This window comes from Anomaloglossus baeobatrachus, chromosome 6 (assembly GCF_048569485.1).
Source record: "Anomaloglossus baeobatrachus isolate aAnoBae1 chromosome 6, aAnoBae1.hap1, whole genome shotgun sequence".
NCBI lineage: Eukaryota > Metazoa > Chordata > Amphibia > Anura > Aromobatidae > Anomaloglossus > Anomaloglossus baeobatrachus.
This window is the reverse complement of record NC_134358.1, coordinates 567326067-567353146: the sequence shown is the minus strand read 5'-3', so window position 1 is coordinate 567353146 and position 27080 is coordinate 567326067. Positions and strand designations below refer to the sequence as shown.

The 27080-nt window shown below is 42.9% G+C and overlaps 1 protein-coding gene across 5 annotated transcripts in view; it reads left to right on the top strand.

Moving 5' to 3' along the window:
- LOC142243676 (uncharacterized) overlaps positions 1-8152 on the top strand; it is a 128384-nt gene extending 120232 nt beyond the window's left edge. For all 5 annotated transcript variants that reach the window (XM_075315821.1, XM_075315819.1, XM_075315822.1 and 2 more), the window contains exons 6-7: positions 5018-5167; positions 7319-8152. In XM_075315821.1, coding sequence (XP_075171936.1) covers positions 5018-5167; positions 7319-7459 — 291 coding nt within the window. In that variant the 3' untranslated portion in view covers positions 7460-8152. The remainder of the gene's footprint in view (positions 1-5017; positions 5168-7318) is intronic.
- The last annotated feature ends 18928 nt before the right edge of the window (positions 8153-27080 follow it).

The window sequence follows — 27080 nt, the reverse complement described above, 5'->3', positions numbered from 1 at the left end:
CGGGGATCATAGTGGAGGGACTGGCGGGGCCCATAGTGGAGGGACCGGTGGGGCTCATAGTGGAGGGAGCGGCGGGGCTCATAGTGGAGGGACTGGCGGGGCTCATAGTGGAGGGATCGGCGGAGCTCATAGTGGAGGGATCGGTGGGACTCATAGTGGAGGGAGCGGCGGGGCTCATAGTGGAGGGACTGGCGGAGCTCATAGTGGAGGGATCGGCGGGGCTCATAGTGTAGGGAGCGGCGAAGCTCATAGTGGAGGGAGCGGCGGGGCTCATAGTGGAGGGAGCGGCGGGGCTCATAGTGGAGGGAGCGGCGGGGCTCATAGTGGAGGGAGCGGCGGGGCTCATAGTGGAGGGAGCGGTGGGGCTCATAGTGGAGGGAGCGGCGGGGCTCATAGTGGAGGGATTGGCGGGGCTCATACCGAAGGGACTGGCAGGGCTCATAGTGGAGGGACCGGCGGGGCTCATAGTGGAGGGAGTGGCGGAGCTCATAGTGGAGGGAGTGGCGGAGCTCATAGTGGAGGGACTGGCGGAGCTCATAGTGGAGGGAGTGGCGGAGCTCATAGTGGAGGGACTGGCGGAGCTCATAGTGGAGGGACTGGCGGAGCTCATAGTGGAGGGATCGGCGGGACTCATAGTGGAGGGACCGGTGGGGCTCATAGTGGAGGGAGCGGCGGGGCTCATAGTGGAGGGAGTGGCGGAGCTCATAGTGGAGGGAGTGGCGGAGCTCATAGTGGAGGGACTGGCGGAGCTCATAGTGGAGGGATCGGCGGGACTCATAGTGGAGGGACCGGTGGGGCTCATAGTGGAGGGACTGGCGGGGCTCATAGTGGAGGGACTGACGGAGCTCATAGTGGAGGGACCGGCGGAGCTCATAGTGGAGGGACTGGCGGAGCTCATAGTGGAGGGACCAGTGGGGCTCATAATGGAGGGATCGGCGGGGCTCATAGTGGTAGGGACCGGCGGAGCTCATAGTGGAGGGACTGGCGGGGCTCATAGTGGAGGGACTGGCGGGGCTCATAGTGGAGGGACCAGTGGGGCTCATAATGGAGGGATCAGCGGGGCTCATAGTGGTAGGGACCGGCGGGGCTCATAGTGGAGGGACTGGCGGAGCTCATAGTGGAGGGACTGACGGAGCTCATAGTGGAGGGATTGGCGGGGCTCATAGTGGAGGGACTGGCGGGGCTCATAGTGGAGGGATTGGCGGGGCTCATAGTGGAGGGACTGGCGGGGCTCATAGTGGAGGGACTGGCGGGGCTCATAGTGGAGGGACTGGCGGGGCTCATAGTGGAGGGACTGGCAGGGCTCATAGTGGAGGGACCAGTGGGGCTCATAATGGAGGGATCAGCGGGGCTCATAGTGGTAGGGACCGGCGGGGCTCATAGTGGAGGGACTGGCGGAGCTCATAGTGGAGGGACTGACGGAGCTCATAGTGGAGGGATTGGCGGGGCTCATAGTGGAGGGACTGGCGGGGCTCATAGTGGAGGGACTGGCGGGGCTCATAGTGGAGGGATTGGCGGGGCTCATAGTGGAGGGACTGGCGGGGCTCATAGTGGAGGGATTGGCGGGGCTCATAGTGGAGGGACTGGCGGAGCTCATAGTGGAGGGACCGGTGGGGCTCATAGTGGAGGGAGCGGCGGGGATCATAGTGGAGGGATTGGCGGGGCTTATAGTGGAGGGACTGGCGGGGCTCATAGTGGAGGGAGCGGCGGAGCTCATAGTGGAGGGATTGGCGGGGCTTATAGTGAAGGGACCAGCGGGGTAACCTCATTCCCTTACAATACAGCATTGATTTTACCAGTGAGTGGCCCTTTAATTGTTACAGCAGCGCCATCTGGTGGACAAGTGAGGACATGACCGGGATTTGTCGCATTCAGTGATTTCTGCATAAATTCAATCTAAAACGACATCAGAATTTCACAGAAATCTTAAAAATGGATTAAAAATGAATCAAACAAATAAGTCACAAATAACAGACAAGGTCATATTTTTTTGTTATTGGGCAAAATGCTCCAATATCTGTGAGTGGTGAAAGTAAGTGCACCCCTGAGTGGTGAAAGTAAGTGCACCCCTGAGTGGTGAAAGTAAGTGCACCCCTGAGTGGTGAAAGTAAGTGCACCCCTGAGTGGTGAAAGTAAGTGCACCCCTGAGTGGTGAAAGTAAGTGCACCCCTGCTCTCAGTATCTGCTGTGACTCCGGTGATTGCTGATTATGTCTGCAGATCGGATGGAGCAGTTTTAGCCGATTCCTCCCTATAAATCAGCGTCTCTGTGGTCTCGGTGCTTTGGTCCTTGCACTTCTCACATTTCTTTAGGACTGAGCTCAGGGCTGGGGCTCGGCCGTTGCACAGCGTCACCTTTATTCTTCTGTAAGACTTCTTGTGTCTTTGGGTCGTTGTCTTTCTGACGGACACAAAGTCTCCTGAGATTCATGGACGTTCGGACATTTTCCTGTGCAATTTGCTGGTACCAGTGATGGCGGCCGTCCTGGCCCAGACACAGGAATAAACGACCCAACCCTGATACCACCCCTGGGTGTCGCTGATGTCTGAGACTTAAATGCTGTAACTTTTAGCATTTTCTTTCTTTACTTCTCATTTAAACAAAAAATCTCTGGTTTGGTCTCCTCCGTCCACAGACCATTGTTCCGGGAGGCTTGTCCAGATGCAGACGGTATCAATGTTCCTATTTGAAGAGCAGTGCCTTTATTCTTGCAGTCCTGCCATGTTCACCAGAGTTGTATCATGTCCTCCTGATGCTGAACTCACAAACATAAATATAAGCCAACTTGAGAACGGCCTTTAGTTGCTTAGAAGTGTCCTTGGGTTCCTTTGTGACCTCGCAGATTTACACCGTGTACAGAATTATTAGGCAAGTTGTATTTTAGAGGATTGTTTTTATTATTGATCAACATCTATGTTCTCAATCAACCGAAAAGACTCATAAATATCAAAGCTTCATATTTTGGCAGTTGGAGGAGTTTTTAGATTTGGCTATCTTAGGAGGATTTCTGTTTGTGCAGGTGACTATTACTGTGCAGAATTATTAGGCAATTTAATAAAAACCAAATCTATTCCCATCTCACTTGTTTATTTTCACCAGGTAACCAATATAACTGCACAAAATTTAGAAATAAACATTTCTGACATGCAAAAACAAAACCCAAAAAATGAGTGCCCAATATAGCCCCCTTTCTTTATGATGACACTCAGCTGCCGACCATCCATAGATTCTGTCATTGCTTGATCTGTTTACGCTCAACAATGTGTGCAGAAGCCACCACAGCCTCCAGCCACCACAGCCTCCAGCCACCACAGCCTCCAGACACCACAGCCTCCAGACACCACAGCCTCCAGACACCACAGCCTCCAGGGACTGCTCCCAGAGGTGGACTGTTTTCCCTCCCTGTAGATCTCACATTTTATGAGGGAGCACAGGTTCTCTATGGGGTTCAGATCAGGTGAACAAGGGGGCCATGTTATTATTTTTCATCTTTTAGACCTTTACTGGCCAGCCACTCTGTGGAGTAGTTGGATGCATGTGATGGAGCATTGTCCTGTATGAAAATCATGTTTTTCTTGTACGATAGCGACTTCTTCCTGTACCACTGCTTGAAGAAGTTGTCTTCCAGAAACTGGCAGTAGGTCTGGGAGTTGCGCTTCACTCCATCCTCAACCCGAAAAGGTCCCACAAGTTGATCTTTGCTGATCCCAGCCCATACCAGTGCCCACCTCCACCTTGCTGGCGTCTGAGTCGGAGTGGAGCTCTCTGCCCTTTACTGATCCAGCCTCTGGCCCATCCATCTGCCCATCAAGAGTCACTCTCATTTCATCAGTCCATAAAACCTGAGAAAAATCAGTCTTCAGATATTTCTTGGCCCAGTCTTGAGGTTTTATCTTCTGTTTCTTGGTCAGAGGTGGTGGTTTTCAGCCTTCCTTACCTTGGCCTGTCCCTGAGTATGGCACACCTTGTGCTTTTTGATCCTCCGGTAACGTTGCAGCTGTGAAATATGGACAAACTGGTGGCAAATGGCATCTTGGCAGCTTCACGCTTGATTTTCCTCAATTCATGGGCAGTTATTTTGCGCCTTTTTTGCCCAGCACGCTTCTTGCGACCCTATTGGCTATTTGCCACGAAACGCTTGATTGTTCGGTGATCACGCTTCAAACGTTTGGTAATTTCAAGACTGCTGCGTCCCTCTGCAAGACATCCCACAATATGGACTTTTCAGAGCCCGTCACATCTCTCTTCTGACCCATTTTACCAAAGGAAAGGAAGTTGCCTAATAATGAAGCCCCCCTTATATACGGTGTTGTGTCATTACACCGCACCCCTCCTCATTACAGAGAGGCACAGCACCGGAGTTACTTAATTGGTAGTTGGCTCTCAGCCTATACAGCTTGGAGGAGGACGACATGTATAACAAGTATCATGTGAGCACAATACTCATCTGCCTAATAATTCTGCACACGGTGTACACCTCTTGCTCTTGGAGTGATGTTTCTGGGATGACCCCTCCGGGGAGGGTAATAAGAGTCTTGAACACAATCTGTCTATATATATATTATATATATATATATATATAGTTGGAGCCCAAACTCTTCAGAGATGGATTAATATCCTTTTCCGGCCTGAGGAGCATCAACAAGTCTTCTTCTGAGGTCCTCAGAGATCTCTTTTCTTGTGAGACACTTCCACAAACTTTGTCTGACCCCTGATATTTCAATAACCAGGTCGCCCCCTCACCCCTGATTGTCGCCCCATTGATTGGACGCTCCGGACGCCTTTCCCTCACCGACGAGCGATATTCGATCACATTCATCATAAATGACTGATCTGATGGTTTTGACTCTTTTCTTTGATTCGGTTCTTTATCCACTTTTAAGACTTGTGTGAAAATCTGATGTCGTTTTAGGTCAAATTTATGCAAATATATAACAAATGCAGAAGGGTTCACAAACTTTCAAGCTCCACAGTGTATGGTAACATCCCTGAAATTTGTGATTTTATCTCCAAAAAGAGAAGAACTATAACCGGGTCACAAAAAAGAACGACAGCGGCAAACCAGCAGCCGCGGCAAACACCGAAACAGAGAAAGAACGAGCCGCGCTGTACCTCAGCCCGGTGCAACCCCGACTGGAGGTACGAGGCGTCCAGCTCCAGTGAGGAGGTGAGAGCAACACCAGCATGTGTGATACTGTGCTGAGCCGTGTATCTAATCCTCTCCTGTGTGATACTGTCTGCTGAGCCGTGTATCTAATCCTCTCCTGTGTGATACTGTGCTGAGCCGTGTATCTAATCCTCTCCTGTGTGATACTGTCTGCTGAGCTGTGTATCTAATCCTCTCCTGTGTGATACTGTGCTGAGCCGTGTATCTAATCCTCTCCTGTGTGATACTGTCTGCTGAGCTGTGTATCTAATCCTCTCCTGTGTGATACTGTCTGCTGAGCTGTGTATCTAATCCTCTCCTGTGTGATACTGTGCTGAGCCGTGTATCTAATCCTCTCCTGTGTGATACTGTCTGCTGAGCTGTGTATCTAATCCTCTCCTGTGTGATACTGTGCTGAGCCGTGTATCTAATCCCATCCTGTGTGATACTGTCTGCTGAGCTGTGTATCTAATCCTCTCCTGTGTGACACTGTCTGCTGAGCCATGTATCTAATCCTATCCTGTGTGATACTGTCTGCTGAGCCATGTATCTAATCCTCTCCTGTGTGATATTGTCTGCTGAGCTGTGTATCTAATCCTATCCTGTGTGACACTGTCTGCTGAGCCATTTATCTAATCCTATCCTGTGTGATACTGTCTGCTGAGCCGTGTATCTAATCCTCTCCTGTGTGATATTGTCTGCTGAGCTGTGTATCTAATCCTATCCTGTGTGATACTGTCTGCTGAGCTGTGTATCTAATCCTCTCCTGTGTTATACTGTCTGCTGAGCCGTGTATCTAATACTCTCCTGTGTGATACTGTCTGCTGAGCCATGTATCTAATCCTATCCTGTGTGATACTGTCTGCTGAGCCATTTATCTAATCCTGTCCTGTGTGATACTGTCTGCTGAGCTGTGTATCTAATCCTATCCTGTGTGATACTGACTGCTGAGCTGTGTATCTGATCCTATCCTGTGTGATACTGTCTGCTGAGCTGTGTATCTAATCCTATCCTGTGTGATCCTGGGCGGATGGATAGGAGAGAGAGCTCCAGAAAAAAACAGTCTAGAAGTGGGTTTAAAAGTGAGAGGATGTGGCCTTGGTGCTAGGGCCAGTCAGGGAACCTCGAGAGGTCCGGAGCCTACGACTCACCCCGGCGGGCTTAGAGAGTCAACTCTGTCCCTGCAACTGGACTTCGCACATTGCCCCATGAACACTGCCCTTTGCCCATGAACTTTGCCCCATGCTCCATGTCTCCAGGACTTGTACTCAGAGAGTGTTGTGCAAAAAAAAAAAGGTCTTTAATTCACAATGAAGGGGGGAGAGAAACGGAAGGCTTGAGGTATCGGCTGGATCAAGGACTGGTGCGTCAGCTCTGCCGTGTACAGGCAGATGTGTGGACTCTGGCCTAAAGACCATTAGGACTTAAGGAATTGGACTTTTACAGATAGATTTTATAGATAGTTATGGTCGGGGACGACCATATTTAAGTGAGGAGGTGTGTAATAGGTGAGCAGTGCCCTATGGTATAAATATGCAATGTCTTATATGTATACTGTTGAATAGTATAAATGATTGTGTTATTATTTAAGTGGTTTTTAGAGAAGAACAGGTTCCGGATGCAGCAGAGTTAGCACTGTCTGTCAGGTAACAAATGCTGACATCTAGTGGTCGGGTAAAGCCGGTGGTAGAGTGAGTTTTAAAAGAGATGTTAGATAACAAAGGGTTAAAGTAGTGAAAGGGAGAGGTGACAGGTGGGAGGGTGGAAGGCTAGGAGAGGGAGCTCTAGAGGAGGGTGGTCTAGAGGAGGAGGTCCAGAGCCTACAGCTCACCCCGGTGGGCTTAGAGAGTCAGGGCCAGTCATCTCCTCCAACTGTCTGCTGAGTTGTGTATCTAATCCTATTCTATGTGTTACTGTCTACTGCGCTGTGTATCTAATCCATGTATCTAATCCTATCCTGTATGATACTGTCCGCTGAGCTGTGTATCTAATCCATGTATCTAATCCTATCCTGTATGATACTGTCCGCTGAGCTATGTATCTAATCCATGTATCTAATCCTATCCTGTATGCTACTGTCCGCTGAGCTGTGTATCTAATCCATGTATCTAATCCTATCCTGTATGCTACTGTCCGCTGAGCTGTGTATCTAAGCTGGTGTTTTCCCTACAGATGCCAGTGATCAGACGGCAGAGGCCGCGGAGCCGACTGCAGGCTGTACAGCTCAGGCCGGTGAACCGCTGCCGCCATCTTGGCTGTAGATCTGCGCTGGGGGCCGCTCAGGATGATTCCAGCTCCAGCGAGGAGGACTGAGCCGCCACTGACCGGGATTTAAAGCTGAGTGACAACCACAATGGCGGCGATTCCGCTCCCTGGGTTGTCAGGTTGTCAGCAGCTTCCATGGATACTATTCATCTGTAACTTTACACGCGGTTTCTGAAGGGTCTGGGTTGTTATCGGCTCCCGGGGGCCTCACCCCGGATATTTGTGAACCCCAGGAGGAGTCCTGTAGATTGTAAGCTCCGCAGCCCAGACTCGCCCTGTGTCTTATCTTATGTTTTATACTTGGACTTTTCATTAAAGTGACGCTCCAACTTTATGTGACATTTCTGACATTGTGAGCAGATTCTCACCATCTCTAATCAAGTGGAAACCGTCAGTAAGCAGGCTAGTCCTACTTCTGGCCTGTGTGACTGTCCAGGACAGTGAAACTCAGTGGGGTATTCAGGGGTTAATGAGACGAGATACAGGGAATGATGAGGAATAATTGGACCCATTTACACCAAGACACAAGAATACAACCCAAATACTGACTATACTGGCAGGATAATCTGCAGCGCACCCCGCTTGTCTGTGGTGCCCATCACGAGACAATACCAGACGCTGTAAATGCCCCGGCACGAAGGTGGAGCGCCCCTTTAATATAGGTCTAATAATACTCACGGCACCCGTAATATCATGTGACCTGCGATAATCACCGGCCTCATAATAAATAATAATAAACTATAGTGAAGTCGGAATCATTTCTTCACTGATCTACAATACTGCCACCTAGTGATGGAATCTAGTACTGCAGGTCTGACACTATTATACACCTACAATACTGCCACCTAGTGATGGAATCTAGTACTGCAGGTCTGACACTATTATACATCTACAATACTGCCACCTAGTGATGGAAGCTAGTACTGCAGGTCTGACACTATCATACATCTACAATACTGCCACCTAGTGATGGAATTTAGTACTGCAGGTCTGACACTATTATACACCTACAATACTGCCACCTAGTGACGGAATCAAGTACTGCAGGTCTGACACTATTATTTATCTACAATAATGCCACCTAGTGATGGAATCTAGTACTGCAGGTCTGACACTATTATTTATCTACAATACTGCCACCTAGTGATGGAATCTAGTACTGCAGGTCTGACACTATTATACATCTACAATACTGCCACCTAGTGATGGAATCTAGTACTGCAGGTCTGACACTATTATATATCTACAATACTGCCACCTAGTGATGGAATCTAGTACTGCAGGTCTTACACTATTATATATCTACAATACTGCCACCTAGTGACGGAATCTAGTACTGCAGGTCTGACACTATTATTTATCTACAATACTGCCACCTGGTGATGGAAGCTAGTACTGCAGGTCTGACACTATTACACATCTACAATACTGCCACCTAGTGATGGAATCTAGTACTGCAGGTCTGACACTATTATACATCTACAATACTGCCACCTAGTGATGGAATCTAGTACTGCAGATCTGACACTATTATATATCTACAATACTGCCACCTAGTGATGGAATCTAGTACTGCAGGTCTGAAACTATCATACATCTACAATACTGCCACCTAGTGATGGAATCTAGTACTGCAAGTCTTACACTATTATATATCTACAATACTGCCACCCAGTGATGGAATCTAGTACTGCAGATCTGACACTATTATATATCTACAATACTGCCACCTAGTGATGGAATCTAGTACTGCAGGTCTTACACTATTATATATCTACAATACTGCCACCTAGTGATGGAATCTAGTACTGCAGGTCTTACACTATTATATATCTACAATACTGCCACCTAGTGATGGAATCTAGTACTGCAGGTCTTACACTATTATATATCTACAATACTGCCACCTAGTAATGGAATCTAGTACTGCAGGTCTTACACTATTATATATCCACAATACTGCCACCTAGTGATGGAATCTAGTACTGCAGGTCTGACACTATTATACATCTACAATACTGCCACCTAGTGATGGAATCTAGTACTGCAGGTCTGACACTATTATATATCTACAATACTGCCACCTAGTGATGGAATCCAGTACTGCAGGTCTGACACTATTATACATCTACAATACTGCCACCTAGTGATGGAATCTAGTACTGCAGGTCTGACACTATTATACATCTACAATACTGCCACCTAGTGATGGAATCTAGTACTGCAGGTCTGACACTATCATACATCTACAATACTGCCACCTAGTGATGCAATCTAGTACTGCAGGTCTGACACTATTATACATCTACAATACTGCCACCTCGTGATGTAATCCAGTACTGCAGGTCTGACACTATTATACATCCACAATACTGCCACCTAGTGATGGAATCTAGTACTGCAGGTCTGACACTATTATATATCTACAATACTGCCACCTAGTGATGGAATCTAGTACTGCAGGTCTGACACTATTATATATCTACAATACTGCCACCTCGTGATGTAATCTAGTACTGCAGGTCTGACACTATTATACATCTACAATACTGCCACCTAGTGATGTAATCCAGTACTGCAGGTCTGACACTATTATATATCTACAATACTGCCACCTCGTGATGTAATCTAGTACTGCAGGTCTGACACTATTATACATCTACAATACTGCCACCTAGTGATGGAATCAAATACTGCAGGTCTGACACTATTATATATCTACAATACTGCCACCTAGTGATGTAATCTAGTACTGCAGGTCTGACACTATTATACATCTACAATACTACCACCTCGTGATAGAATCTAGTACTGCAGGTCTGACACTATTATACATCTACAATACTGCCACCTAGTGATGGAATCTAGTACTGCAGGTCTGACACTATTATATATCTACAATACTGCCACCTAGTGATGGAATCTAGTACTGCAGGTCTGACACTATTATATATCTACAATACTGCCACCTCGTGATAGAATCTAGTACTGCAGGTCTGACACTATTATACATCTACAATACTGCCACCTAGTGATGGAATCTAGTACTGCAGGTCTTACACTATTATATATCTACAATACTGCCACCTCGTGATAGAATCTAGTACTGCAGGTCTGACACTATTATACACCTACAATACTGCCACCTAGTGCTGGAATCTAGTACTGCAGGTCTGTCACTATTATACATCTACAATACTGCCACCCAGTGATGGAATTTAGTACTGCAAGTCTGACACTATTATATATCTACAATACTGCCACCTAGTGATGGAATCTAGTACTGCAGGTCTGACACTATTATATATCTACAATACTGCCACCTCGTGATAGAATCTAGTACTGCAGGTCTGACACTATTATACATCTACAATACTGCCACCTAGTGATGGAATCTAGTACTGCAGGTCTGACACTATTATATATCTACAATACTGCCACCTCGTGATAGAATCTAGTACTGCAGGTCTGACACTATTATACACCTACAATACTGCCACCTAGTGCTGGAATCTAGTACTGCAGGTCTGACACTATTATATATCTACAATACTGCCACCTAGTGATGGAATCTAGTACTGCAGGTCTGATACTATTATACATCTACAATACTGCCACCTAGTGATGGAATCTAGTACTGCAGGTCTTACACTATTATATATCTACAATACTGCCACCTAGTAATGGAATCTAGTACTGCAGGTCTGACACTATTATACATCTACAATACTGCCACCTAGTGATGGAATCTAGTACTGCAGGTCTTACACTATTATATATCTACAATACTGCCACCTAGTGATGGAATCTAGTACTGCAGGTCTGACACTATTATACATCTACAATACTGCCACCCAGTCATGTAATTTAGTACTGCAGATCTGACACTATCATACATCTACAATACTGCCACCTAGTGATGCAATCTAGTACTGCAGGTCTGACACTATTATACATCTACAATACTGCCACCTAGTGATGGAATCCAGTACTGCAGGTCTGACACTATTATACATCTACAATACTGCCACCCAGTGATGGAATTTAGTACTGCAGGTCTAACACTATTATATATCTACAATACTGCCACCCAGTGATGGAATTTAGTACTGCAGGTCTAACACTATTATATATCTACAATACTGCCACCCAGTGATGGAATTTAGTACTGCAGGTCTAACACTATTATATATCTACAATACTGCCACCTCGTGATGTAATCCAGTACTGCAGGTCTGACACTATTATACATCTACAATACTGCCACCTAGTGATGGAATCTAGTACTGCAGGTCTGACACTATTATATATCTACAATACTGCCACCTAGTGATGGAATCTAGTACTGCAGGTCTGACACTATTATACATCTACAATACTGCCACCTAGTGATGGAATCTAGTACTGCAGGTCTGACACTATTATATATCTACAATACTGCCATCTAGTGATGGAACCTAGTACTGCAGGTCTGACACTATTATATATCTACAATACTGCCACCCAGTCATGTAATTTAGTACTGCAGGTCTTACACTATTATATATCTACAATACTGCCACCCAGTCATGTAATTTAGTACTGCAGGTCTGACACTATTATATATCTACAATACTGCCACCCAGTGATGGAATCTAGTACTGCAGGTCTTACACTATTATATATCTACAATACTGCCATCTAGTGATGGAACCTAGTACTGCAGGTCTGACACTATTATATATCTACAATACTGCCACCTAGTGATGGAATCTAGTACTGCAGGTCTGACACTATTATATATCTACAATACTGCCACCCAGTGATGGAACCTAGTACTGCAGGTCTGACACTATTATATATCTACAATACTGCCACCTAGTGATGGAATCTAGTACTGCAGGTCTTACACTATTATATATCTACAATACTGCCACCTAGTGATGTAATCCAGTACTGCAGGTCTGACACTATTATATATCTACAATACTGCCACCCAGTGATGGAATCTAGTACTGCAGGTCTGACACTATTATATATCTACAATACTGCCACCCAGTGATGGAATCTAGTACTGCAGGTCTTACACTATTATATATCTACAATACTGCCACCTAGTGATGGAATCTAGTACTGCAGGTCTGACACTATTATATATCTACAATACTGCCACCTAGTGATGGAATCTAGTACTGCAGGTCTGACACTATTATACATCTACAATACTGCCACCTAGTGATGGAATCTAGTACTGCAGGTCTGACACTATTATACATCTACAATACTGCCACCTAGTGACGGAATCTAGTACTGCAGGTCTGACACTATTATACATCTACAATACTGCCACCTAGTGATGGAATCTAGTACTGCAGGTCTGACACTATTATACATCTACAATACTGCCACCTAGTGATGTAATCCAGTACTGCAGGTCTGACACTATTATACATCTACAATACTGCCACCTAGTGATGTAATCTAGTACTGCAGGTCTGACACTATTATACACCTACAATACTGCCACCTAGTGATGGAATCTAGTACTGCAGGTCTGACACTATTATACATCTACAATACTGCCACCTAGTGATGGAAGCTAGTACTGCAGGTCTGACACTATCATACATCTACAATACTGCCACCTAGTGATGGAATTTAGTACTGCAGGTCTGACACTATTATACACCTACAATACTGCCACCTAGTGACGGAATCAAGTACTGCAGGTCTGACACTATTATTTATCTACAATAATGCCACCTAGTGATGGAATCTAGTACTGCAGGTCTGACACTATTATTTATCTACAATACTGCCACCTAGTGATGGAATCTAGTACTGCAGGTCTGACACTATTATACATCTACAATACTGCCACCTAGTGATGGAATCTAGTACTGCAGGTCTGACACTATTATATATCTACAATACTGCCACCTAGTGATGGAATCTAGTACTGCAGGTCTGACACTATTATTTATCTACAATACTGCCACCTGGTGATGGAAGCTAGTACTGCAGGTCTGACACTATTACACATCTACAATACTGCCACCTAGTGATGTAATCTAGTACTGCAGGTCTGACACTATTATACATCTACAATACTGCCACCTAGTGATGGAATCTAGTACTGCAGATCTGACACTATTATATATCTACAATACTGCCACCTAGTGATGGAATCTAGTACTGCAGGTCTGAAACTATCATACATCTACAATACTGCCACCTAGTGATGGAATCTAGTACTGCAAGTCTTACACTATTATATATCTACAATACTGCCACCCAGTGATGGAATCTAGTACTGCAGATCTGACACTATTATATATCTACAATACTGCCACCTAGTGATGGAATCTAGTACTGCAGGTCTTACACTATTATATATCTACAATACTGCCACCTAGTGATGGAATCTAGTACTGCAGGTCTTACACTATTATATATCTACAATACTGCCACCTAGTGATGGAATCTAGTACTGCAGGTCTTACACTATTATATATCTACAATACTGCCACCTAGTAATGGAATCTAGTACTGCAGGTCTTACACTATTATATATCCACAATACTGCCACCTAGTGATGGAATCTAGTACTGCAGGTCTGACACTATTATACATCTACAATACTGCCACCTAGTGATGGAATCTAGTACTGCAGGTCTGACACTATTATATATCTACAATACTGCCACCTAGTGATGGAATCCAGTACTGCAGGTCTGACACTATTATACATCTACAATACTGCCACCTAGTGATGGAATCTAGTACTGCAGGTCTGACACTATTATACATCTACAATACTGCCACCTAGTGATGGAATCTAGTACTGCAGGTCTGACACTATCATACATCTACAATACTGCCACCTAGTGATGCAATCTAGTACTGCAGGTCTGACACTATTATACATCTACAATACTGCCACCTCGTGATGTAATCCAGTACTGCAGGTCTGACACTATTATACATCCACAATACTGCCACCTAGTGATGGAATCTAGTACTGCAGGTCTGACACTATTATATATCTACAATACTGCCACCTAGTGATGGAATCTAGTACTGCAGGTCTGACACTATTATATATCTACAATACTGCCACCTCGTGATGTAATCTAGTACTGCAGGTCTGACACTATTATACATCTACAATACTGCCACCTAGTGATGTAATCCAGTACTGCAGGTCTGACACTATTATATATCTACAATACTGCCACCTCGTGATGTAATCTAGTACTGCAGGTCTGACACTATTATACATCTACAATACTGCCACCTAGTGATGGAATCAAATACTGCAGGTCTGACACTATTATATATCTACAATACTGCCACCTAGTGATGTAATCTAGTACTGCAGGTCTGACACTATTATACATCTACAATACTACCACCTCGTGATAGAATCTAGTACTGCAGGTCTGACACTATTATACATCTACAATACTGCCACCTAGTGATGGAATCTAGTACTGCAGGTCTGACACTATTATATATCTACAATACTGCCACCTAGTGATGGAATCTAGTACTGCAGGTCTGACACTATTATATATCTACAATACTGCCACCTCGTGATAGAATCTAGTACTGCAGGTCTGACACTATTATACATCTACAATACTGCCACCTAGTGATGGAATCTAGTACTGCAGGTCTTACACTATTATATATCTACAATACTGCCACCTCGTGATAGAATCTAGTACTGCAGGTCTGACACTATTATACACCTACAATACTGCCACCTAGTGCTGGAATCTAGTACTGCAGGTCTGTCACTATTATACATCTACAATACTGCCACCCAGTGATGGAATTTAGTACTGCAAGTCTGACACTATTATATATCTACAATACTGCCACCTAGTGATGGAATCTAGTACTGCAGGTCTGACACTATTATATATCTACAATACTGCCACCTCGTGATAGAATCTAGTACTGCAGGTCTGACACTATTATACATCTACAATACTGCCACCTAGTGATGGAATCTAGTACTGCAGGTCTGACACTATTATATATCTACAATACTGCCACCTCGTGATAGAATCTAGTACTGCAGGTCTGACACTATTATACACCTACAATACTGCCACCTAGTGCTGGAATCTAGTACTGCAGGTCTGTCACTATTATACATCTACAATACTGCCACCCAGTGATGGAATTTAGTACTGCAAGTCTGACACTATTATATATCTACAATACTGCCACCTAGTGATGGAATCTAGTACTGCAGGTCTGATACTATTATACATCTACAATACTGCCACCTAGTGATGGAATCTAGTACTGCAGGTCTTACACTATTATATATCTACAATACTGCCACCTAGTAATGGAATCTAGTACTGCAGGTCTGACACTATTATACATCTACAATACTGCCACCTAGTGATGGAATCTAGTACTGCAGGTCTTACACTATTATATATCTACAATACTGCCACCTAGTGATGGAATCTAGTACTGCAGGTCTGACACTATTATACATCTACAATACTGCCACCCAGTGATGGAATCTAGTACTGCAGGTCTGACACTATTACACATCTACAATACTGCCACCTAGTGATGTAATCTAGTACTGCAGGTCTGACACTATTATATATCTACAATACTGCCACCCAGTGATGTAATTTAGTACTGCAGGTCTGACACTATTATATATCTACAATACTGCCACCCAGTCATGTAATTTAGTACTGCAGGTCTGACACTATCATACATCTACAATACTGCCACCTAGTGATGCAATCTAGTACTGCAGGTCTGACACTATTATACATCTACAATACTGCCACCTAGTGATGGAATCCAGTACTGCAGGTCTGACACTATTATACATCTACAATACTGCCACCCAGTGATGGAACCTAGTACTGCAGGTCTGACACTATTATATATCTACAATACTGCCACCTAGTGATGGAACCTAGTACTGCAGGTCTGACACTATTATACATCTACAATACTGCCACCCAGTGATGGAATTTAGTACTGCAGGTCTAACACTATTATATATCTACAATACTGCCACCCAGTGATGGAATTTAGTACTGCAGGTCTAACACTATTATATATCTACAATACTGCCACCCAGTGATGGAATTTAGTACTGCAGGTCTAACACTATTATATATCTACAATACTGCCACCTAGTGATGGAATCTAGTACTGCAGGTCTGACACTATTATATATCTACAATACTGCCACCCAGTCATGTAATTTAGTACTGCAGGTCTGACACTATTATATATCTACAATACTGCCACCTCGTGATGTAATCCAGTACTGCAGGTCTGACACTATTATACATCTACAATACTGCCACCTAGTGATGGAATCTAGTACTGCAGGTCTGACACTATTATATATCTACAATACTGCCACCCAGTCATGTAATTTAGTACTGCAGGTCTTACACTATTATATATCTACAATACTGCCACCCAGTCATGTAATTTAGTACTGCAGGTCTGACACTATTATATATCTACAATACTGCCACCTAGTGATGTAATTTAGTACTGCAGGTCTGACACTATTATATATCTACAATACTGCCACCTAGTGATGCAATCTAGTACTGCAGGTCTGACACTATCATACATCTACAATACTGCCACCTAGTGATGCAATCTAGTACTGCAGGTCTGACACTATTATACATCTACAATACTGCCACCTCGTGATGTAATCCAGTACTGCAGGTCGGACACTATTATACATCTACAATACTGCCACCTAGTGATGGAATCTAGTACTGCAGGTCTGACACTATTATACATCTACAATACTGCCACCTAGTGATGGAATCTAGTACTGCAGGTCTGACACTATTATACATCTACAATACTGCCACCTCGTGATGTAATCCAGTACTGCAGGTCGGACACTATTATACATCTACAATACTGCCACCTAGTGATGGAATCTAGTACTGCAGGTCTGACACTATTATACATCTACAATACTGCCACCTAGTGATGGAATCTAGTACTGCAGGTCTGACACTATTATATATCTACAATACTGCCACCTAGTGATGTAATCCAGTACTGCAGGTCTGACACTATTATATATCTACAATACTGCCACCTCGTGATGTAATCTAGTACTGCAGGTCTGACACTATTATACATCTACAATACTGCCACCTAGTGATGGAATCCAGTACTGCAGGTGTGACACTATTATACACCTACAATACTGCCACCTAGTGATGGAATCTAGTACTGCAGATCTGACACTATTATACATCTACAATACTGCCACCTAGTGATGGAATCTAGTACTGCAGGTCTGACACCATTATACATCTACAATACTGCCATCTAGTGATGTAATCTAGTACTGCAGGTCTGACACTATTATACATCTACAATACTGCCACCTAGTGATGGAATCCAGTACTGCAGGTCTGACACTATTATATATCTACAATACTGCCATCTAGTGATGTAATCTAGTACTGCAGGTCTGACACTATTATACATCTACAATACTGCCACCTAGTGATGGAATCCAGTACTGCAGGTCTGACACTATTATATATCTACAATACTGCCACCTCGTGATAGAATCTAGTACTGCAGGTCTGTCACTATTATACATCTACAATACTGCCACCTAGTGATGGAATTTAGTACTGCAGGTCTGACACTATTATACATCTACAATACTGCCACCCAGTGATGGAATCTAGTACTGCAGGTCTGTCACTATTATACATCTACAATACTGCCACCCAGTGATGGAATTTAGTACTGCAGGTCTGACACTATTATACATCTACAATACTGCCACCCAGTGATGGAATCTAGTACTGCAGGTCTGACACTATTATATATCTACAATACTGCCACCTAGTGATGTAATCTAGTACTGCAGGTCTGTCACTATTATACATCTACAATACTGCCACCTAGTGATGGAATCTAGTACTGCAGGTCTGACACTATTATATATCTACAATACTGCCACCTCGTGATGGAATCTAGTACTGCAGGTCTGTCACTATTATACATCTACAATACTGCCACCCAGTGATGGAATTTAGTACTGCAGGTCTGACACTATTATACATCTACAATACTGCCACCCAGTGATGGAATCTAGTACTGCAGGTCTGACACTATTATATATCTACAATACTGCCACCTAGTGATGTAATCTAGTACTGCAGGTCTGTCACTATTATACATCTACAATACTGCCACCTAGTGATGGAATCTAGTACTGCAGGTCTGACACTATTATATATCTACAATACTGCCACCCAGTGATGGAATTTAGTACTGCAGGTCTGACACTATTATATATCTACAATATTGCCACCTAGTAATGGAATCTAGTACTGCAGGTCTGACACTATTATACATCTACATTACTGTCACCTAGTGATGGAATCTAGTACTGCAGGTCTGACACTATTACACATCTACAATACTGCCACCCAGTGATGGAATCTAGTACTGCAGGTCTGACACTATTATACATCTACAATACTGCCACCTCGTGATAGAATCTAGTACTGCAGGTCTGACACTATTATACATCTACAATACTGCCACCTAGTGATGGAATCTAGTACTGCAGGTCTGACACTATTATATATCTACAATACTGCCACCTCGTGATAGAATCTAGTACTGCAGGTCTGTCACTATTATACATCTACAATACTGCCACCTAGTGATGTAATCTAGTACTGCAGGTCTGACACTATTATACATCTACAATACTGCCACCTCGTGATGGAATCTAGTACTGCAGGTCTGTCACTATTATACATCTACAATACTGCCACCCAGTGATGGAATTTAGTACTGCAGGTCTGTCACTATTATACATCTACAATACTGCCACCCAGTGATGGAATCTAGTACTGCAGGTCTGACACTATTATATATCTACAATACTGCCACCTAGTGATGTAATCTAGTACTGCAGGTCTGTCACTATTATACATCTACAATACTGCCACCTAGTGATGGAATCTAGTACTGCAGGTCTGACACTATTATATATCTACAATACTGCCACCCAGTGATGGAATTTAGTACTGCAGGTCTGACACTATTATATATCTACAATATTGCCACCTAGTAATGGAATCTAGTACTGCAGGTCTTACACTATTATATATCTACAATACTGCCACCCAGTGATATAATTTAGTACTGCAGGTCTGACACTATTATACATCTACATTACTGTCACCTAGTGATGGAATCTAGTACTGCAGGTCTGACACTATTACACATCTACAATACTGCCACCCAGTGATGGAATCTAGTACTGCAGGTCTGACACTATTATACATCTACAATACTGCCACCTCGTGATAGAATCTAGTACTGCAGGTCTGACACTATTATACATCTACAATACTGCCACCTAGTGATGGAATCTAGTACTGCAGGTCTGACACTATTATACATCTACAATACTGCCACCCAGTGATGTAATTTAGTACTGCAGGTCTGACACTATTATATATCTACAATACTGCCACCTAGTGACGGAATCTAGTACTGCAGGTCTGACACTATTATACATCTACAATACTGCCACCTAGTGATGGAATCTAGTACTGCAGGTCTGACACTATTATACATCTACAATACTGCCACCCAGTGATGTAATTTAGTACTGCAGGTCTGACACTATTATATATCTACAATACTGCCACCTAGTGATGGAATTTAGTACTGCAGGTCTGACACTATTATATATCTACAATACTGCCACCTAGTAATGGAATCTAGTACTGCAGGTCTGACACTATTATATATCTACAATACTGCCACCCAGTGATGTAATTTAGTACTGCAGGTCTGACACTATTATACATCTACAATACTGCCACCTAGTGATGGAATCTAGTACTGCAGGTCTGACACTATTACACATCTACAATACTGCCACCTAGTAATGGAATCTAGTACTGCAGGTCTGACACTATTATACATCTACAATACTGCCACCCAGTGATGTAATTTAGTACTGCAGGTCTGACACTATTATATATCTACAATACTGCCACCTAGTGATGGAATTTAGTACTGCAGGTCTGACACTATTATATATCTACAATACTGCCACCTAGTGATGGAATTTAGTACTGCAGGTCTGACACTATTACACATCTACAATACTGCCACCCAGTGATGGAATCTAGTACTGCAGGTCTGACACTATTATACATCTACAATACTGCCACCTCGTGATAGAATCTAGTACTGCAGGTCTGACACTATTATACATCTACAATACTGCCACCTAGTGATGGAATCTAGTACTGCAGGTCTGACACTATTATACATCTACAATACTGCCACCCAGTGATGTAATTTAGTACTGCAGGTCTGACACTATTATATATCTACAATACTGCCACCTAGTGATGGAATTTAGTACTGCAGGTCTGACACTATTATATATCTACAATACTGCCACCTAGTAATGGAATCTAGTACTGCAGGTCTGACACTATTATATATCTACAATACTGCCACCCAGTGATGTAATTTAGTACTGCAGGTCTGACACTATTATACATCCACAATACTGCCACCTAGTGATGGAATCTAGTACTGCAGGTCTGACACTATTATACATCTACAATACTGCCACCTCGTGATAGAATCTAGTACTGCAGGTCTGACACTATTACACATCTACAATACTGCCACCCAGTGATGGAATCTAGTACTGCAGGTCTGACACTATTATACATCTACAATACTGCCACCTCGTGATAGAATCTAGTACTGCAGGTCTGACACCATTATACATCTACAATACTGCCATCTAGTGATGTAATCTAGTACTGCAGGTCTGACACTATTATACATCTACAATACTGCCACCTAGTGATGGAATCCAGTACTGCAGGTCTGACACTATTATATATCTACAATACTGCCATCTAGTGATGTAATCTAGTACTGCAGGTCTGACACTATTATACATCTACAATACTGCCACCTAGTGATGGAATCCAGTACTGCAGGTCTGACACTATTATATATCTACAATACTGCCACCTCGTGATAGAATCTAGTACTGCAGGTCTGTCACTATTATACATCTACAATACTGCCACCTAGTGATGGAATTTAGTACTGCAGGTCTGACACTATTATACATCTACAATACTGCCACCCAGTGATGGAATCTAGTACTGCAGGTCTGTCACTATTATACATCTACAATACTGCCACCCAGTGATGGAATTTAGTACTGCAGGTCTGACACTATTATACATCTACAATACTGCCACCCAGTGATGGAATCTAGTACTGCAGGTCTGACACTATTATATATCTACAATACTGCCACCTAGTGATGTAATCTAGTACTGCAGGTCTGTCACTATTATACATCTACAATACTGCCACCTAGTGATGGAATCTAGTACTGCAGGTCTGACACTATTATATATCTACAATACTGCCACCTCGTGATGGAATCTAGTACTGCAGGTCTGTCACTATTATACATCTACAATACTGCCACCCAGTGATGGAATTTAGTACTGCAGGTCTGACACTATTATACATCTACAATACTGCCACCCAGTGATGGAATCTAGTACTGCAGGTCTGACACTATTATATATCTACAATACTGCCACCTAGTGATGTAATCTAGTACTGCAGGTCTGTCACTATTATACATCTACAATACTGCCACCTAGTGATGGAATCTAGTACTGCAGGTCTGACACTATTATATATCTACAATACTGCCACCCAGTGATGGAATTTAGTACTGCAGGTCTGACACTATTATATATCTACAATATTGCCACCTAGTAATGGAATCTAGTACTGCAGGTCTGACACTATTATACATCTACATTACTGTCACCTAGTGATGGAATCTAGTACTGCAGGTCTGACACTATTACACATCTACAATACTGCCACCCAGTGATGGAATCTAGTACTGCAGGTCTGACACTATTATACATCTACAATACTGCCACCTCGTGATAGAATCTAGTACTGCAGGTCTGACACTATTATACATCTACAATACTGCCACCTAGTGATGGAATCTAGTACTGCAGGTCTGACACTATTATATATCTACAATACTGCCACCTCGTGATAGAATCTAGTACTGCAGGTCTGTCACTATTATACATCTACAATACTGCCACCTAGTGATGTAATCTAGTACTGCAGGTCTGACACTATTATACATCTACAATACTGCCACCTCGTGATGGAATCTAGTACTGCAGGTCTGTCACTATTATACATCTACAATACTGCCACCCAGTGATGGAATTTAGTACTGCAGGTCTGTCACTATTATACATCTACAATACTGCCACCCAGTGATGGAATCTAGTACTGCAGGTCTGACACTATTATATATCTACAATACTGCCACCTAGTGATGTAATCTAGTACTGCAGGTCTGTCACTATTATACATCTACAATACTGCCACCTAGTGATGGAATCTAGTACTGCAGGTCTGACACTATTATATATCTACAATACTGCCACCCAGTGATGGAATTTAGTACTGCAGGTCTGACACTATTATATATCTACAATATTGCCACCTAGTAATGGAATCTAGTACTGCAGGTCTTACACTATTATATATCTACAATACTGCCACCCAGTGATATAATTTAGTACTGCAGGTCTGACACTATTATACATCTACATTACTGTCACCTAGTGATGGAATCTAGTACTGCAGGTCTGACACTATTACACATCTACAATACTGCCACCCAGTGATGGAATCTAGTACTGCAGGTCTGACACTATTATACATCTACAATACTGCCACCTCGTGATAGAATCTAGTACTGCAGGTCTGACACTATTATACATCTACAATACTGCCACCTAGTGATGGAATCTAGTACTGCAGGTCTGACACTATTATACATCTACAATACTGCCACCCAGTGATGTAATTTAGTACTGCAGGTCTGACACTATTATATATCTACAATACTGCCACCTAGTGACGGAATCTAGTACTGCAGGTCTGACACTATTATACATCTACAATACTGCCACCTAGTGATGGAATCTAGTACTGCAGGTCTGACACTATTATACATCTACAATACTGCCACCCAGTGATGTAATTTAGTACTGCAGGTCTGACACTATTATATATCTACAATACTGCCACCTAGTGATGGAATTTAGTACTGCAGGTCTGACACTATTATATATCTACAATACTGCCACCTAGTAATGGAATCTAGTACTGCAGGTCTGACACTATTATATATCTACAATACTGCCACCCAGTGATGTAATTTAGTACTGCAGGTCTGACACTATTATACATCTACAATACTGCCACCTAGTGATGGAATCTAGTACTGCAGGTCTGACACTATTACACATCTACAATACTGCCACCTAGTAATGGAATCTAGTACTGCAGGTCTGACACTATTATACATCTACAATACTGCCACCCAGTGATGTAATTTAGTACTGCAGGTCTGACACTATTATATATCTACAATACTGCCACCTAGTGATGGAATTTAGTACTGCAGGTCTGACACTATTATATATCTACAATACTGCCACCTAGTGATGGAATTTAGTACTGCAGGTCTGACACTATTACACATCTACAATACTGCCACCCAGTGATGGAATCTAGTACTGCAGGTCTGACACTATTATACATCTACAATACTGCCACCTCGTGATAGAATCTAGTACTGCAGGTCTGACACTATTATACATCTACAATACTGCCACCTAGTGATGGAATCTAGTACTGCAGGTCTGACACTATTATACATCTACAATACTGCCACCCAGTGATGTAATTTAGTACTGCAGGTCTGACACTATTATATATCTACAATACTGCCACCTAGTGATGGAATTTAGTACTGCAGGTCTGACACTATTATATATCTACAATACTGCCACCTAGTAATGGAATCTAGTACTGCAGGTCTGACACTATTATATATCTACAATACTGCCACCCAGTGATGTAATTTAGTACTGCAGGTCTGACACTATTATACATCCACAATACTGCCACCTAGTGATGGAATCTAGTACTGCAGGTCTGACACTATTATACATCTACAATACTGCCACCTCGTGATAGAATCTAGTACTGCAGGTCTGACACTATTACACATCTACAATACTGCCACCCAGTGATGGAATCTAGTACTGCAGGTCTGACACTATTATACATCTACAATACTGCCACCTCGTGATAGAATCTAGTACTGCAGGTCTGACACTATTATACATCTACAATACTGCCACCTAGTGATGGAATCTAGTACTGCAGGTCTGACACTATTATACATCTACAATACTGCCACCCAGTGATGTAATTTAGTACTGCAGGTCTGACACTATTATATATCTACAATACTGCCACCTAGTGATGGAATTTAGTACTGCAGGTCTGACACTATTATATATCTACAATACTGCCACCTAGTAATGGAATCTAGTACTGCAGGTCTGACACTATTATATATCTACAATACTGCCACCCAGTGATGTAATTTAGTACTGCAGGTCTGACACTATTATACATCCACAATACTGCCACCTAGTGATGGAATCTAGTACTGCAGGTCTGACACTATTATATATCTACAATACTGCCACCTAGTGATGGAATCTAGTACTGCAGGTCTGACACTATTATATATCTACAATACTGCCACCTCGTGATGTAATCTAGTACTGCAGGTCTGACACTATTATACATCTACAATACTGCCACCTAGTGATGTAATCCAGTACTGCAGGTCTGACACTATTATATATCTACAATACTGCCACCTCGTGATGTAATCTAGTACTGCAGGTCTGACACTATTATACATCTACAATACTGCCACCTAGTGATGGAATCTAGTACTGCAGGTCTGACACTATTACACATCTACAATACTGCCACCTAGTAATGGAATCTAGTACTGCAGGTCTGACACTATTATACATCTACAATACTGCCACCCAGTGATGTAATTTAGTACTGCAGGTCTGACACTATTATATATCTACAATACTGCCACCTAGTGATGGAATTTAGTACTGCAGGTCTGACACTATTATATATCTACAATACTGCCACCTAGTGACGGAATCTAGTACTGCAGGTCTGACACTATTATACATCTACAATACTGCCACCTAGTGATGTAACCTAGTACTGCAGGTCTGACACTATTACACATCTACAATACTGCCACCTAGTGATGGAATCTAGTACTGCAGGTCTGACACTATTATATATCTACAATACTGCCACCTAGTGATGGAATTTAGTACTGCAGGTCTGACACTATTATATATCTACAATACTGCCACCTAGTGACGGAATCTAGTACTGCAGGTCTGACACTATTATACATCTACAATACTGCCACCTAGTGATGTAACCTAGTACTGCAGGTCTGACACTATTACACATCTACAATACTGCCACCTAGTGATGGAATCTAGTACTGCAGGTCTCACACTATTATATATCTACAATACTGCCACCCAGTGATGTAATTTAGTACTGCAGGTCTGTCACTATTATACATCTACAATACTGCCACCTAGTGATGGAATCTAGTACTGCAGGTCCGACACTATCATACATCTACAATACTGCCACCTAGTGATGGAATCTAGTACTGCAGGTCTCACACTACCATACATCTACAATACTGCCACCTAGTGATTAAATCTAGTACTGCAGGTCTGATACTATTTACATCTACAATACTGCCACCCAGTGATGTAATCTAGTACTGCAGGTCTGACACTATTACACATCTACAATACTGCCACCTAGTGATGGAATCTAGTACTGCAGGTCTGATACTATTATACATCTACAATACTGCCATCTAGTGATGTAATCCAGTACTGCAGGTCTGACACTATTACACATCTACAATACTGCCACCTAGTGATGGAATCTAGTACTGCAGGTCTGATACTATTATACATCTACAATACTGCCACCTAGTGGTATAATCTAGTATTGCAGATTTGACAGTATTATACATCTACAATACTGCCACCTAGTGATGAAATCTAGTACTGCAGGTCTGATACTATTATACATCTACAATACTGCCACCTTGTGGTATAATCTAGTACTGCAGGTCTGACACTATTATACATCTACAATACTGCCACCTAGTGGCGTAATCTAGTACTGCAGGTCCAACACTATTACACATCTACAATACTGCCACCTAGTGGCGTAATCTAGTACTGCAGGTCCGACACTATTACACATCTACAATACTGCCACCTAGTGATGAAATCTAGTACTGCAGGTCCGACACTATCATACATCTACAATACTGCCACCTAGTGATGAAATCTAGTACTGCAGGTCTGACACTATTATAGATCTACAATACTGCCACCTAGTGATGAAATCTAGTACTGCAGGTCCGACACTATCATACATCTACAATACTGCCACCTAGTGATGGAATCTAGTACTGCAGGTCTGACACTATTATAGATCTACAATACTGCCACCTAGTGATGAAATCTAGTACTGCAGGTCCGACACTATCATACATCTACAATACTGCCACCTAGTGATGAAATCTAGTACTGCAGGTCTGACACTATTATAGATCTACAATACTGCCACCTAG